Source organism: Dysidea avara, chromosome 10, assembly GCF_963678975.1.
Source record: "Dysidea avara chromosome 10, odDysAvar1.4, whole genome shotgun sequence".
Classification (NCBI taxonomy): domain Eukaryota; kingdom Metazoa; phylum Porifera; class Demospongiae; order Dictyoceratida; family Dysideidae; genus Dysidea; species Dysidea avara.
This window is the reverse complement of record NC_089281.1, coordinates 21,322,571-21,338,442: the sequence shown is the minus strand read 5'-3', so window position 1 is coordinate 21,338,442 and position 15,872 is coordinate 21,322,571. Positions and strand designations below refer to the sequence as shown.

The 15,872-nt window shown below is 36.3% G+C and overlaps 1 protein-coding gene and 1 long non-coding RNA gene across 4 annotated transcripts; one reads left to right on the top strand and one right to left on the bottom strand.

Moving 5' to 3' along the window:
* Nucleotides 1-1,626: 1,626 nt before the first annotated feature.
* Nucleotides 1,627-14,358, bottom strand: LOC136267850 (uncharacterized). Of its 2 annotated transcripts, none has more exons than XR_010706804.1 (3): nt 14,127-14,358; nt 13,087-14,024; nt 1,627-1,820 (listed from the first exon to the last, which is right to left on the bottom strand). It is a non-coding gene; the product is annotated as an uncharacterized lncRNA (long non-coding RNA). The 2 variants fall into 2 exon arrangements; XR_010706803.1 differs by having other exon boundaries at nt 13,450-14,024.
* LOC136267849 (uncharacterized) lies at nt 14,063-15,710 on the top strand. Of its 2 annotated transcripts, XM_066063013.1 has the most exons (3): nt 14,063-14,379; nt 14,427-15,543; nt 15,590-15,710. In XM_066063013.1, exon 2 carries the CDS (start codon nt 14,441-14,443, stop codon nt 15,539-15,541), a length of 1,101 nt encoding a protein of 366 aa, XP_065919085.1. In that variant the 5' UTR covers nt 14,063-14,379; nt 14,427-14,440; the 3' UTR covers nt 15,542-15,543; nt 15,590-15,710. The 2 variants fall into 2 exon arrangements, with proteins under 2 accessions (XP_065919085.1, XP_065919084.1); XM_066063012.1 differs by lacking the exon at nt 14,063-14,379 and having other exon boundaries at nt 14,386-15,543.
* The last annotated feature ends 162 nt before the right edge of the window (nt 15,711-15,872 follow it).

Genomic DNA, 15,872 nt, shown 5'->3' with positions numbered 1-15,872 from the left:
ATGTATTGATACTGCCACTGAGCTAAATTTAAAAGGGGGTTTCTGTCGAAACCCCAGAAACCCATCTAGATCCGCCACTGGGATATTACCATGACAGAGCACACAATTTAATCAATAAGACCATTTTATGGAGATACACTCTATATAATCAAGATACCATTGGTAGAAATATAAAACAACATTGAATCAAAATGGTCTTTGTAAAGATGCACAGCCTTTGTTCTATAATGACTAGTAGGTGAAATTATCTATCTAATTCACTGTTCATTCCGTTCCAATCCACTGAATCCAGACAGCTTATGAATACAGTGGTTTCAGTTTGTATGCATATGGCATGGTGGCATATATACATGCCATACATGCAGTAGTATACATCAGCTAGCTATTAGCTAGTTATATAATCATCTGATCTATATACGTAGCTGAAATGTTTAGCTACATAGCTATATAATCACAATAATTTCATGATCACTGACTTAAATGTTATCTAATGCCAGTCATCCATCACTGTGGTTCTTCATGGTTGTGGGACAACTGTGTCATAGATAATATATATGTTGAAGTGTGTTCAGTTCAATAACCCAGCTTCTAATGGGCCCATAGTATCATGGGTAGGGTATCCACTCAAAATAGCAATATGCTTCTTTTTGTTTTTCAGTGAAGATTTTCACACAGACTGATAAAGCAAAAATAACTGTTAATTTATTATTGGATTGTTTGTAGCATTCAATATCAACATAATTCTAGCATATGCAAATATCCAAAAAGTGGTCACATGACCAAAATATCTTACAATGGCAACACTGGTACTGTGGAATAGGAAGATGCCTTCTTTCTGTTGATATATATTGACCTTTAAGAAAGCAAACAAGTGTTAATTTATTATAATCCTGCTTATTGCATGCTTTCAATATCAGTTTAGTTTTAAGATGTGTAAATATCCAGGTGCTATGACCAACAACTTGACCCCTGAAAGTGATATTGGATGTACTCATGTATGCTATGTAGTGGGATAGCTTAACATCAAATTTTCAAGAAATAATTAGAAAGTGGATAAAAGTGCCAATTTTTTCTGAGGATTTGCTGAAGCATTTGGACCATTTTAGAAGGGGTGCCACGTCCCATTATTATTGGTCACTAGTAGCTTGTAGCAAAAAATCTAAATATTTTAATAGAACAGTCAACTCCTAATGGATATATATATTGTATATATCTCCTTTAATAAACTGTAGCTAATAATTTAGCTATCTGTAAAAACACAGCAAGAACAGTCTAAAATGCTATAACAAACATTCAATAATCTAAAATACTCTTGGGAGTATGACACCAGACCCCAGAATGGCATCCAAATTTGCTGTATTATTCAAACTTGACTGTGTAATTTCATTTCCAAAGTTACCTTATACCCCCTACTGTACACTGCACAAACAACTTAAGAGAAGCCAAAGGAAGCACTGCTTTCCTTACCCCTATACTCTTAACATGCAGCAAGCCAGCAGAGAGTGCATGAGATAAGTCTAATTTTTGACCTGTTTGCCCTTAAACTTGCAAGAGGTATGTGACCCAGTCTTAGACAATGCTTACAATTAGAACATGCTTCACAGGAGTTTTTTTTTACATGTGTGTTCATTGCATGAAGAAAATATATTATATTAACACAGATAATATTAAAATTCAGTAAATGAATTGTAGGAAAAGGGCAAAAGTTTTAAGATCTCTTGCAGCTATTGGGGGAGTTGTTAGTCACAGTTCGTGCATGTCAAGTAGAACAGCTTTGATATTTGAGTGAGAACCCAACATAGCAGTGACCATCATCCTTTCTATGATATAAAGTTATAGTCAAAAACTATGAGAGAAACAGCTATACTTTTTATTAGTATACACATGTTTGCATTTTGACTTATAATTGTAGTCTCATATGTTCTATATACGCCATTATACAAAATGATGATTCACATTAAATTAACAAACAAATGTAAGGAAAAGTTAGGAATTTTACAAGCCACCGGAGATCACAAAAGTGCTTAAACAAGTATCGTCACCAATTTTATTCCCTACTGAATAATTGCGCTAAAATAGGAATCACATTTGCACTTAGATGATGATCCTTGTTCTTTATTGTTGCAATGATCCCTACTAGGTTCCTTACACTGGTGAGTATATAACCTCATATGCAAATGCTTATCGTTCAAATAAGGTGTAAAACAAGGGTCGGTAAAAAATAAGGTTGCTTGAAGTTAATGTAATAACCATCAGTAGTATAACAATCAAAGTCCACAAAAAAATCTTTAAGGATTGTGAAATTTAACCATACAATAGTATCAAGGACATCTTCCAGACATACTTCATTGTTGCTATTTGAAAAGTCACAGGTTTGTTCATATGGCAATAAAAGTTTGAAATCTTTACTGTAGCTAATTGTATCAACCGGTTGTCACTTTTCTTAACCGGCCAGCCAGCCATTATAAAAGATCCTGTTAGCACCCCATTCCTCCCTCTGAAATCCTCTGCACAGCTTCAGAAAACCAAATCAAAGAAGTCTGCTGGAAATTTGTGACTGGATTTGCAAAAAGGGGTCTTCCACACACTTCCAATTTATGAACTTTGACAATTCATAACTCAAGATTGGAAAATGTTATTGACTTGAAATTTGGTCAGAAGTGAGCACCAACATAGGTTAAAGAATGGAGGTTTGTATAGTCCAGCGCCTAAGCCAAATATTCGTTCACTTTTTGATAAAAGCACCAATTTTTTTACAGGGTATATGGAACCTGCACTAAGTGCTTTAAGAAGGGGAGGCACGTAAAAAGTCCTCAGGAACACCCCTTTTTGCACCCTGATAAGAAAACCATTTGTTACTATTAAAAATGTTTCTATCAAGTTAACTGCTGGGCCTAGTATCATAGTAGTACAAAGCATACAGTTGGAACATAATAGCCTATTAGTAATCTATAAAAGAACAAATAGTTTTTTTCTCACCTAGGCAGTAAACAAAATCACTAAAATTTCCATTTGCAGGGATTCTGTTAAAGTTTTGGACCTTCAATGCTGACGATTGTGTAGTACTATGTACAAGGATCATCCTGATGTGTATCGTTTCTTTATTAAAGGGGTATAACAAAAGTTATTTAATGCTAAAGTCACAGGTGGATATCTCAACAGAAAACCATGAACTACAGCAGTTCAATTATGAAGCACAAAGCTTGAACAAAAGGTCCCTTGTCCTTATACTGGGCACCATATGAAAGGTAATTAAATTTCTAGTTTAATGAAGGCAGTTACAAGTTGTTTCAACATCTTGTTCTCAAGTTACAGCGCTTTCAATTCAGTGTAATACAGTATAAGCAAGAAAAGCACAAGGATGTGTCATAAGGTACTTCTTAGTGCTCAAAATCTCACTTCATTGGAACCTAGCTCCTTTATGCTTATTTTGAGCATTATCACAGCACTAAGAAATACCTTAATACTCATCTGTGTGCTTTTCTTGCTTATACTATATTACACTGAATTGAAAGCGCTGTAACTTGAGAACAAGATGTTGAAACAACTTGCAACTGCCTTCATTAAACTAGAAATTTAATTACCTTTCATATGGTGCCCAGTATAGGGACAAGGGACCTTTTGTTCAAGCTTTGTGCTTCATAATTGAACTGCTGTAGTTCATGGTTTTCTGTTGAGATATCCACCTGTGACTTTAGCATTAAATAACTTTTATTATACTTCTTTAATAAAGAAACGATACACATCAGGATGATCCTTGTACATAGTATTACACAATCGTCAGCATTGAAGGTCCAAAACTTTAACAGAATCCTGCAAATGGAAATTTTAGTGATTTTGTTTACTGCCTAGGTGAGAAAACTATTTGTTTTTTTTTATAGATTACTAATAGGCTATTATGTTCCAGCTGTATGCTTTGTACTACTATGATACTAGGCCCAGCAGTTAACTTGATAGAAACATGATTGATTTTTAATAGTAACAAATGGTTTTCTTGTCAGGGTGCAAAAAGGGGTGTTCCTGAGGACTTTTTACATGCCTCCCCTTTAGTGCACGCTTCATATACTCTGTAAAAAAAATTGGTGCTTTTATCAAAAAGTGAACGATTATGTCAATTTTGAGGGCTTATGTACTGCACTAGTATATCTTTCTTGAACACTAAGTTATGGTCTTCAAAGTTCACAGAAATGGATGTGTGTGGAAGACCCCTTTTCGCAAATCTGGTCACATTTAGAGAAATCAATACAACGAGCACAAGTGCATTTATACAGGCAGAGCACGAGTGCACGTTGTATAACTGCTATGTACCACTCACCTATATAATAGGTGGGGAGAGTCTCACAAGACAGCCACACATCTTATAAAGGGGTCATTCCATACCAAATCAACAAAAAAAGATCCGGACCCCTTTCAATTTTCATGAAATTTGGCACAAACGTGGACCCTTTCAAGAAACTTTCTCACACAAAAATTTGGCTCATTTCATTGGTCTCCCTTTAAGTTATGACCACTCAAAGTTTCTGTTGAAAATTTTATTTTGCTTACATGTCTTCAATAACATGGCCATAACTTTGCTTGTGATTCACGTAGTAACTTCTGGTTTAGATGTTTGAAATCCTTATTAAATTCTCTTTCAGGTGATATATAATGTTTTACAATTACTCAAAGGAAAAGGTCAAACCACAAAAATGTAGCTTTTTCCTTTGATCTTAATTTTCAAAAATATATATATAATTAAATTTATTTTTCATTTACATATTGCTCTAATACCTATCATTCATCACTGTGAGTTTAAAGTTGGGACCAATAGTAGATCATGAGTTATAAGTGTTAATGTGTAGCCTTGTAATCACTGCTGTTTGTATGGTATTTTTCAGTATAATTTCCAATACCAATTGCAAGTTACCTTATTTGTTAGTATGTCACAAATGATTTTATGCATTAAAATAGTTAGGGTTTGTATTGACAAGGGCTCACTGCAGTGAAACCATACTAACAGAGCCACTTTTAAAGCTAAGAAAGTTGGAGCAATAATAATAAGACTGCCTAATAAAGGAATTACTGATTATGTTTTTGCTATAAGTTCAGTGTCCTATAAAATAGAGGTGGCCACTATAACAAGGTGGTCTTATTATAGAGGTAGCTATATGTATAAGGGATTTACTGTACAACTAATGATATTCCAATCTATTATTTCAATTTTACCTACTGTATAATAATAATATTTAGCCACAGATTATGATAATAGTTTCCAATCTTATACGTGTGTATAATGGATGCAAATGACACAGTTATTCATACATATGTACATGTAAAGTGGAATCGAAATGCCATGTCTTAGTGATCCAAAGCTTCATAATACCTAGATAGCTACTTCATATAGTTGCATTAGAGTAGAAATGTTCTATTTTAAGTTGGCCCTTATAAAAAGGTGCATGGCCTTTAAGGTAGCCGCTAAGGTATGTTACACTGTATTTTGAATCATACTTTGAAAGGGCAAGCCTACTACTGACCACTTAAAAGCCACCATTATATGTCTGTACCTATAAATAATGCCTTTGCTGGAAAAATGTACACTTCTAAAACCACTATGTATTGTCTTACTCGTCAAAAATTTGATGGAATAGATTGGACAGTGGCCACTTGTTAAGAAAGGCCACCACTCCATAAGGGCCAATTTTAAATTGTTGCTATACACTTATGCAAATGTATTAAGCAGCTACCTGCACATTAAGGCCCAGAAATTTTGGCCCTAAGGTAACTGGCTTAAACTCCATACATCAACTGTATTATGATAAAAATAGCAATGTATAGCTCATAATTTGATTCTATAATTGAGATCATAGAATCATAGAAATGTTCCTTAGAAATTACATTGTACAAAGGTTCACTACAGCAATTGCACACTGATGCATGTCTATAGCTTTAAGTGAAATACATCAACAATTGATTAAAGAAAGGGTCAAGGCAATTAACTTCAAATTTAAATCAGAGTGTTATAGTAAAAGTTGAGACTGAAACTGGTGCATATTGTATGACAGTCTCTACAATCATTCACAAGTAACTTTGACATGCAATGAAATCTGATGCATTGATATCAGTACACAATTGAATTTTTGAAGGTACAAGTTGAAAAGACTGTTAATACTGCATCAGTCATTCATTACTACTTGTTAGAAAAGCTCTATAGTAGATTACAATGTGGAAACATTCATGCCTGTGTTAAGCAGCTACACAACATTATGTTTTATTTGTAAATGTTTCAAATTACAGTGGAACTGGCCACCTGTAATGAAAGGCCACCTTTCTATTGTTCTATAGTAAGACATTTATACACATCAAACTATATAAATAGCCACCTGCATATTAAGGCCAAAAAAATATTGGCCTGACTGGCTTAGACAGTTTCCACTATAGCTACATTTGTGTATCAAAATATGTACTTGCATATCAACAATCAGCATTAAATGCTAACAGTAGTAGTAGCAGTAGCAGTTACTGTAGCTAGTGAAAATGTCAACAAGTTCAATATCTCACTACTATATAATAGACTTGGCGTCATAATCAGAAACAATATATACAAGCTTGATAAGGGGTAAGTATTAATGTATAAGCTTTTACTGGGTTTTCTTACAAAACATAAACAAATTAACTTTACTCACATACCAATGATGTATAAAATGATTGTGACATAATATTATATAAAGTTACTTGCATTGGTATTGTATCTTTGCATACTTGAACCATACAAACAACAGTATAATTACAAGGCTACACATTAACACTTATAACTCATGATCTACTATTGGTCCCAACTTTAAACCCACAGTAATGAATGATAGGTATTAGAGCAGGAGTTTGTAAAAGGCGGAATAAGGAATAGCGGAATAACGGAATAACTCGCATCACAACAAACGGGCATTTATATGGCTTATGCAATGTTAGGGTGATTGTACTGTTACAGCTGTGAACTCATCCTTCGTAGATATACTTACAATGTAGGGTGATTGCGTGTACTAGAGCAACATATAAACCAAACATAAATTTAATTAAAGAATAAATATTTTTGAAAATTAAGATCAAAGGAAAACGCTACATTTTTGTGGTGTGACCTTTACCTTTGAGCAATTATAAAACATTATACATCACCTGAAAGAGAATTTAATAATTTAATACGGATTTCATAAATCTAAGCCAGAAGTTTCTATGTCAATTACAAGCAAAGTTATGGCCATTTTATTGAAGATGTGTAAGCAAAATAAAATTTTCAGCAGTAACTTTGAGTGGTCATAACTTAAAGGGAGACCAATGAAATGAGCCAAATTTTGGTGTGAGAAAGTTTCTTGAAAGGGTCCATGTTTGTGCCAAATTTAACAAAAATCAAAAGGGGTCCGGGTTGTTTTTTTGTTGATTTGGTATGGAATGACCCAAAGACCAGGTTTCTAACATCAATTGTGGGTGACAGCCGGAGCTGAATGCTGTGGTGACATTCTCTCTACAGTATTTCAGCCACCAGATATATTGAAAGCTAGTATGCTATGGGATACCTATAGCACTAACCTTGTTCAACTCTCATCATGTAGTGTTCAGCATACGTGATCACTCGATTGCCCGTGATTCTCTTGAGCGAAAAAAGCAGCTAATAGATAGTTTGAATAAACTTAAACAAAACCTAACTACTTAACAATGCTAGTCTAATTTCTTACTATCCACACTGGCTACACTTAAATTTGGTGGCATGACCAAGTTCTGTTCTCAATTTTATTTCTTTTTGTAGATGATACTAAGTGTTATGAATCTATTTGCAACTCATCTGATCACATTCAACTTCAAAAAGACCTTAATTCATTTTACGGTTGGAGTATAAGATCAAATCTCCTGTTTAGTCTAAGTAAACTACTATCCATGTCCTTTAAATCCACCATTACAACATTGTATACTATTGGAAATACCAGCATACCTAAAGCAGAAATTCATCAAGATCTAGGAGTTTATAATATCATCTAATTAATCATGGGAACCACATTATCATCATATTCTTGGTAAAGCATATAAATACTAGGTTTACTTTGTTGTACCTTTTCTAACAACATTAACATCAACTGTAAAAAGCAACTATATCTTTCTCTTGTCCAGTCACAATTAATGTTTTTGTATGTTTTATGGAAACCTTACCTCATCAAGTATATTCAATTATTAGAACGTATCCAACGGCAAGCAATGAAGTACAACTTGAATGATTATACTAGTGATTATAGAACCCATCTAATAAAATTAAAGTTACTTCCTTCTATAACCTTGACTTCAATGGTTTTTATTACCAGCTTGAAATTTCCTACCAGCTCTTTCAATACTAGACAGATGCTAACAGCATCGTGGGGCAAGCCTGAGTGTATATTTTTGAAGTATTGATGGCAGTGAAAACTATTGAAACAATGTAAGGAATTCTGGAATTGCAAAAAGAGTTCATAATATTTTATGCATAATACTTTATGGAGGAGAGTGTCTAAGAATCAATATAGTCTGTGCAAAATCACTATGTACACATCTGCAAAGTTTTCATTGATGGTATGATAGGTGACAAATTTTAGATGTTTTAGACAATCATACATGTTTTAATTGAAGAAAAATAACACTTGTTCAACTATCAGAAATCTCTTTCTATATGATTTAGGCTGGAGGAATGGAAAATTATTTGTCAACAAAGTGATTTGTCACCATTTGTCACACTCGAACTCATACAATGCATTACTATGTAATGTATTAGACAGTAGCTAAATTGTTCTGGAATGCTTTAAGATATCAAGCTGAAATTTTAACACAATAATTAAGATAACACCCACTGCCTCAATAAATCGACCAATATGTGCCCAAAAGGTATAGCTTTCCTAAATCATTTCATCTTCGTCATCATTACTACACTCATGCATCAAGCTTTATCAACCACATAGCTAGGCCATGGTCTGGCTTTACCCAATCACAAAAATGAAAAATCAAAATTCAACACTGCTCATGATATGGCCTTACAGGACTAGCTATAAATAGTTTGGGAACTATAGCCTTAGAGAGAGAGAAACCATCATTGGTGATGAACAAAAAAATGACAATGTACAAAAATAACTAGCTAATTAAGTGAGTGAGTGAGTCCTCGGACACATACTACCACAGAGAAGGCAATAGAATGCCCACAAGTGAGTGTGGCAAAGGAAAAAAACTAGTTTCAGCGACACACACACACACACACACAAAAAATGTAATTACTATAAATAATAGAGTTGACAACATTCAAGCATCTTCAGACCATTCAGGGCAATCTCTTGCCATGAAAATTCTTCTTGATGAAGAAATAGAAATGGTAGCAGCCAAGTCAAAAATCCTTCTGCAGGTGGATCTAGAAATCTTGATCTCATTTTGAATAAAGTTAACACAGTTCATAAATGATGACAAAGACGCCGGCAAGCAGTGGCCTAAAACACCTATTTCAATGGTATCATAAAAACAAGGAATTCCTTGACAATCAAATTCTGACTGTAACTCTTGGTACTCTCTCTTCCCTTGTTTTCGATCCCTGGCAGATTTGAGGTGTTCAACTGAATCTAAGGGACATGCCAGTTCTAACAAGGCCACCAAGTTGTTGCTTTCATTGTAAAAAACAATATCTGGGTGATATGAGGTAATCAGGAAAGAAGGAGGGATAGTTGTCTGTGAGAGTCACTTGCGCGCATACCAGGAAGGTCAGCATAAACTGACCCCTACTTCAGAAATGACCTTAGTGAGTTCAACAGACAAACAGTGCAGAACTTAGTTATGGCGATATGTGAAGCGGCCCTGTTTCAAGGAACTAAGACAGCTACCCAAAACATGAACAGCGGTAGGCTGAGTGCAACCACTTCACCCCACATTGTATGTGCCAACGCTTCAAATTGACTGATGTGGGTAGGGTGTCTGAGGCGGCACAGAGAATAAACGAGAGTTGGCCTGGGTTGCATCCAAGTAAAAATCGATTCCAGATCCTGCAGCAAGATTCTAGTGTCACAGAATCCTTCAGTTTACTTTGAACAGATAGTGTACTCAGATGATTATCATAGTAAAAGCGTTCATCAGCTGCAGCTAATTTCTTTGCTTGCAAGTAAAGATGATGAGCCATTGGAAGGGAAGTTAATTGTGAACAGGCTTTAGACAAGATGGAGTAGTCAGCATCCTGTGTTTACAAACAAGCTTCCCCAACTGTAATTGCAAACCCACCCAATTCTTGAAATTGATGATCACCGGATGTACTAATACAGGATAGGAGGCTCAACTTCGCCTTTCTAGACACTTGGGAAATGCTAGGGCAGCACACACCTGGGTAGTATAGGATAGCATGAGTAGCACTTATTGGAAGATTTAGCCATTTCTTAAGATGGCGCACAGTCAAGTTTTCCATTTTAATAATGGCCCCTTTGTAACAGCATCTGCTGACAGATGGAAGCGAAGGAGAGAAACAATGTATAGTTGCGATATATCCAGAGCTTGTACTCGTCTCAGATGGGCAACATGTCAGTAGCAGATAATAGTTGTGATAGTAAGTTCCACATTTTCTTATTAGCAGCGGATTTGGTAGCACTTAAAGAAACTTTAAGGGACTTCCCTAAAAACTTGGTACCACCCTCAATAATAGATTTTGTGATGCCTCCAGATAATTGAATACCCTTTTCACTGTGGCAATTGCCATCATACAAATATAACACACTCTTCGAGGGTTTAAAAGAAAGGTCTAATTCAATAGCCTTCTGATCCATTTGCTGTAGTACCCCAGTGTGTGTCTCTAAGCAATCAGAAATTAATGTGGCATCATCTGCATATACCTTAATTGAGTGTTCTGAGGATTGGTAATACTTGGGTGAAAGATTCTTTTTAGATTTGGTGGTTGCAGGAATGAAGTCGATGGGAATAAAGTGCTTTGCCCTACGAGAGCAAGGCAGCCATTCAACCGTGTGCAAATTGATGGTTCAGAAATGGTAACTTCTAAGGAATCATCATATATCACTGTACAAGAGCCATCTTGAAAATATTCTGAAACTCTTGCTCGGTACCAACCAGGAGGTTCATCACCCTCCTCCACCCATTTCAGAATCTAAAGGAGGAAGATCTTCTGAGTTCTGTAGCAATGACCTTGATTTAAAGTGTAGCAATGGCCTTGATTTAAGTCAGCAGCCAGCTTAAGTAAAGGATTGAAAACTAAGAGAAACACTTGGAGACATTGTATCAGCTTGAAACACCCCCTGTGAAAAGGAATCGGAGGGGTCTCCCAATCCTTGCTTGTATAACAAACTGGGAATAAAGTGATTCTATGTAACTTTGGATCCTGGGTAGCACTTTGACAGCATTTAGCATATCAAATATAAGTTGATGAGGAACTGAACCAAAAGCATTCTTTAAATTCAGAAAAGTGATCATCAAAGGTCTCTTAGCTGAATTAGCATCTTGTAAAATGGCTGAAAGAGAGTAAACATGTTCAAAAACACCAGGAAGGCCAGTGATAAAACCCTTTTGAACACTGGTATCAATTACATTGTTCTTCTGAAGATATTCCTTAAGGCGGAAACTAATTATCTTGTGAAAAACCTTTCCAACAACTAAAGTGAGAGCAATCAGACGAAAATTTCCTGGATCAGATGGGTCACCGGTTTTGTAAATCAGTTTAATACGAGCTGAGCCCCAGCAGGCTGGGGACACACCTTCTTCCAAAAGCTTATTGAATAAAGTAGCCATAAAGTGCTGAACAGATGGTAGATGGCTAAGATGATAGTAGGTATAATACCATCCCAACCAGGGGCAGATTTATTTGAGCATCTTTGGAGAGTAGCCTTAACTAATGAAGGAGTAATCAGTGATTCATTAAATAATGATGTAGTACAGTTATTACTATTATTATTATTATTGTTACTTACTGAGCAGACAGCACAGCTGATATGCTCAGGAAAAAAAGCAATCACAAAATGAATTTAGCTACGTAGTTACAAAAATTACGGTTATTGAGTTCCATACAATGTTTGCAGTTCTGCCAAAAGAGTCAATATTGTTGCACTCAATTATGGTAGGTGGTAGCTAAGTTGTTCCAATCCTTAATTGATCTGGAGTAAAAGCTCTGTTAGTGTGAATAGGTGGATGAGTTTGGTAGAATAAAACGATGTGGATGATGGTGATATAGTCTGGTGGATCTTGACATTGAAATGAAATAAGGAGGAATTGGCAGTGAATAATCTTGATGTTAGGTAAGGTGTTAGTAAACCAGGAAAGTAAATCATTATAATGAGTGTTGCAATTTGCAGTATTGGGAGTAACGCGTTACGTAATATTATTACTTTTGTGGTAACAAAGTAATATAACGAAATACGCTATAAAAACAGGTAATATAACGCAAGTTACTTAACTTACAAATGTAACGCGTTACATAAGTAATATGGTTACTGTAACGAGTCTAATATTATTACTACAAGTAACGAAGTTACTAGTCTCGTTAGTAACGCCTAGCCACAACGAAGTAACGAGGCCTACTGAATGAAGCTTATTCACCAGCTTCTTACTTATAACCAAGATTTGCATATTGTCCAACAACGCAATCATGTCACGTGATAAGGTGGTAGTTTCACACATGACAGCTTAAGGCTGTGGACACAAGTAATATAATATGTAATATTATTACAGTTACATCGTTATTTTATGGGTAATATGTAACTGTAACTAAGTAGTTCAGTTGCAAGTAGTATGTAATATGTAACTAGTTACTTTTACAAAGTAACTTGCCCAACACTGGCAATTTGAGTATGTTTGAGTGAAGTGATGATTAGTGATCCACAGCAATAGAACAGTTAAACGATGGCTTGACAGAATCTTTTGTCGACTGAAGATTTTTTCTGAGCATACTACCAAGGGTTGTGTCTGAACTCCTTTTCGTTTTTAGTCACTGAATGAATACGTTGTTAAGCTGAGTGGCATTTATTTCAAATGTTTTATAAGAGAGAGAAACCATGTATTTTACACTACACACAAAAACACTAATTTACAACCTTTAACTCACAAAATTTCTACAGCACACCATACCTTGAATTTCTCTAACCAATTCCGACCGTACAAATGGGAGAATGTTGCCATAGCGACAGTTATTTGCTGCTGATGATGATGACATAATACGCACTCCATACATTAACCTATTGGAAAATTTAATTATCTCGCCGGGAAAATCCCAATTTACAAGTTGTTATCCTCAACCAAATTCGCTAAATTTGGTATCATTCCACGCAGCGAAGGATGCTTAATAAGACTCCGACCGTACAAATTGTTAAACAGGTTAGTTTATAGAAATATGTTTTAAAAACACGTGTTTTTACGGGCATTGGAACACGTAAATTTCGCGGTACAAGGCTCCTTTTTAGCTCCCCCCTCGTTACTACACAAAGAACTTACACATGAATCGAATCGCCTTTCATCAAGGAATACGATAAACCAAACTTCGTGTCTGTCAACCAAAGTACGCGGATGCCTTGTTTAGAGGACGGTGTTATTTTATACGAAACGGACGTAACCCATTCGGAATATCTTACACAAGTTTTGATATGGTCCTCGACTTTCAGTGTTTCACTGTGACCCCCAATTTCCTGATCCTTGGACACTATCATTTTGCATGCGAAGCCATGGGAACTTTGGGAAGTACTAGCGTGCCCTCTTAATCATGTCATTGGTCGTGATTCCTGACGAAAGCAATGCCGAGTCATTGTAAAGGGTGGCGGCGCGTCTTCGCCGCGACACCTCTATATGAACCCACTGTAAACTAGACTCAAATAGACTCTTAATAATTATGATGACACACATCAAAACAATTCTGAGCCTAATATTACAATAATAACCGAGTTGTGAATAATGTCCTGCCTAGTACAATCATAACACTACACCTGGGACGGCATGGTCAGTCACGTGCCCCCATCTCTGGATCGCGTGACTTCCCTACACATCATCACGTGAAATGTGTCAGCAAAGAAAGCCTACAAATAACAATCGATAATCACAAATCATCATAGTATCGTACTCATATTATCTATGATAGTAGCTAAGTACTGTAGAGTCTAAATCTATTATAAAGGCACCGTTGTTTAATATCAGGCGGATCATCCTAACGCGTCCTTCCCCGGGTCCTCCCCAGCCTCCGGATTGCGACCGCGATTTTCCTGATACTGGCTGCGACACAGTAAAATTGACCCAAGTAAAATCTTATGAAAAAAAGCAGGTCTGTTATAAAATCGAACACTGTAAAAGACAACGAACGCTTAGTGCCTAGATCGATCAACTGACGTCAGTACTTGACATCACACATCATAATTGATTCGATTAGGAGTGCACGTGAGTTCACGAATTCAAATTGTGTGGTGGATGTTTACTGTTTGCAGCTCGGTTTAAAGGGATGGATTATGCGCGACAAACTATGCAATATGGCAGAATTTCTGATGCAAGACAACTACCTGGCTACACCTCGAATAGCACTGAGAGCCACCCATTGAACGGCATTGAGACCCTGACAACGAAGCAGCGGCGGCGGAGGGGCGTCTTTATCTTGCATTTTAGTAACATTGGAGACACGATAGGTAAAGCAATTTTAAGATTTGCTGCAAAGTTGAGGGAATTGTGTGTTGATGTTGCTATTGATCTGTTCGAATTGGATAACCCTCCAAGGAATTGGTCAGCCTGGTATGAACAAAAACTCATGCAGTCGGATGTTGTCCTCTGTATGATCGATGATATGTTCTACAACAACCTGACAAGCGGTAGCCGAGTGGTGGGGTACACTGTGTACAATTTGATGAATGACCCTAATGTAAATGTCACCTTCAGAGCGGTGTTCCTTGACAGGCCAAAGGACATGATGTACGTACCACCTGCAATGCAAGGAGGAACATCTTACTGCATATCATCAAGTTGTCTAGGTGTTGAGAATGAGGAGTTTGCTAATCTATATGCTAATCTGACAGGTCAGAATCGGATACAAAAACCTAAACTTGGTCAAATGATTAAGCTTGCTCCAAAAACAGGAAGATTTGGTCAACAAAAAGCAAGTCAGCAAATAGGAGCTACATCTACAAATAGGATTGTGCCACAACAGATGCAGAGACCTCATGATCAATTTCTCAGGCAACCGATGAATACTTCCTGTATACAAGACCCTAAAAGCCATGGCCGAGCTGATCTCATATTTAATCTTCTTGGGGATGATGTTACACAAATCTGTGTGCTTCCTTCTCATCAGAGAATGCTCATGTCACTGGCAACAAACTTGCTAGCAGAGTGGGAGGCTTTGGGCAGAATGCTTAATATCAGTGAAGCAGAATTGTATGCTGTCAAAAGAGATTACATGTATTCAGTACAAGAGCAGGCTGTACAGGTGTTACGAAAATGGCTGGACAAGAATGGATCCAAGGCCACTCTAGGAGTTCTCACCACAGCAGTGTATAGTTTAGGACCACCATATTGGAATTTATTGGACATTATAAGTCAGTATGCACCATAAAGGTAAGCACCATAATAAGCAATTGCTATTTACCTGATTCTTCTATAGAAACACAGGCTAGCATAATGGAATTACAAAATGAGTGCATGTTATAGGTATATATGATTCTAATATGTCAGTGACATAATTTTTGAAAATTGTTCATCTTCTCACGTACCATTAAAGTTGACTTTTTAACATGAATGGTTAGCCACACCAACATACACCACACATTTACACCAAAGCCATGCAACTGATCATGATTTACTCAGGCTGCTTTTCATGAGTGAATATCTAGAGACATGTGCATGCCAGCCACTGAGAATGCTCAGGCACCTTGGAATACCACTGG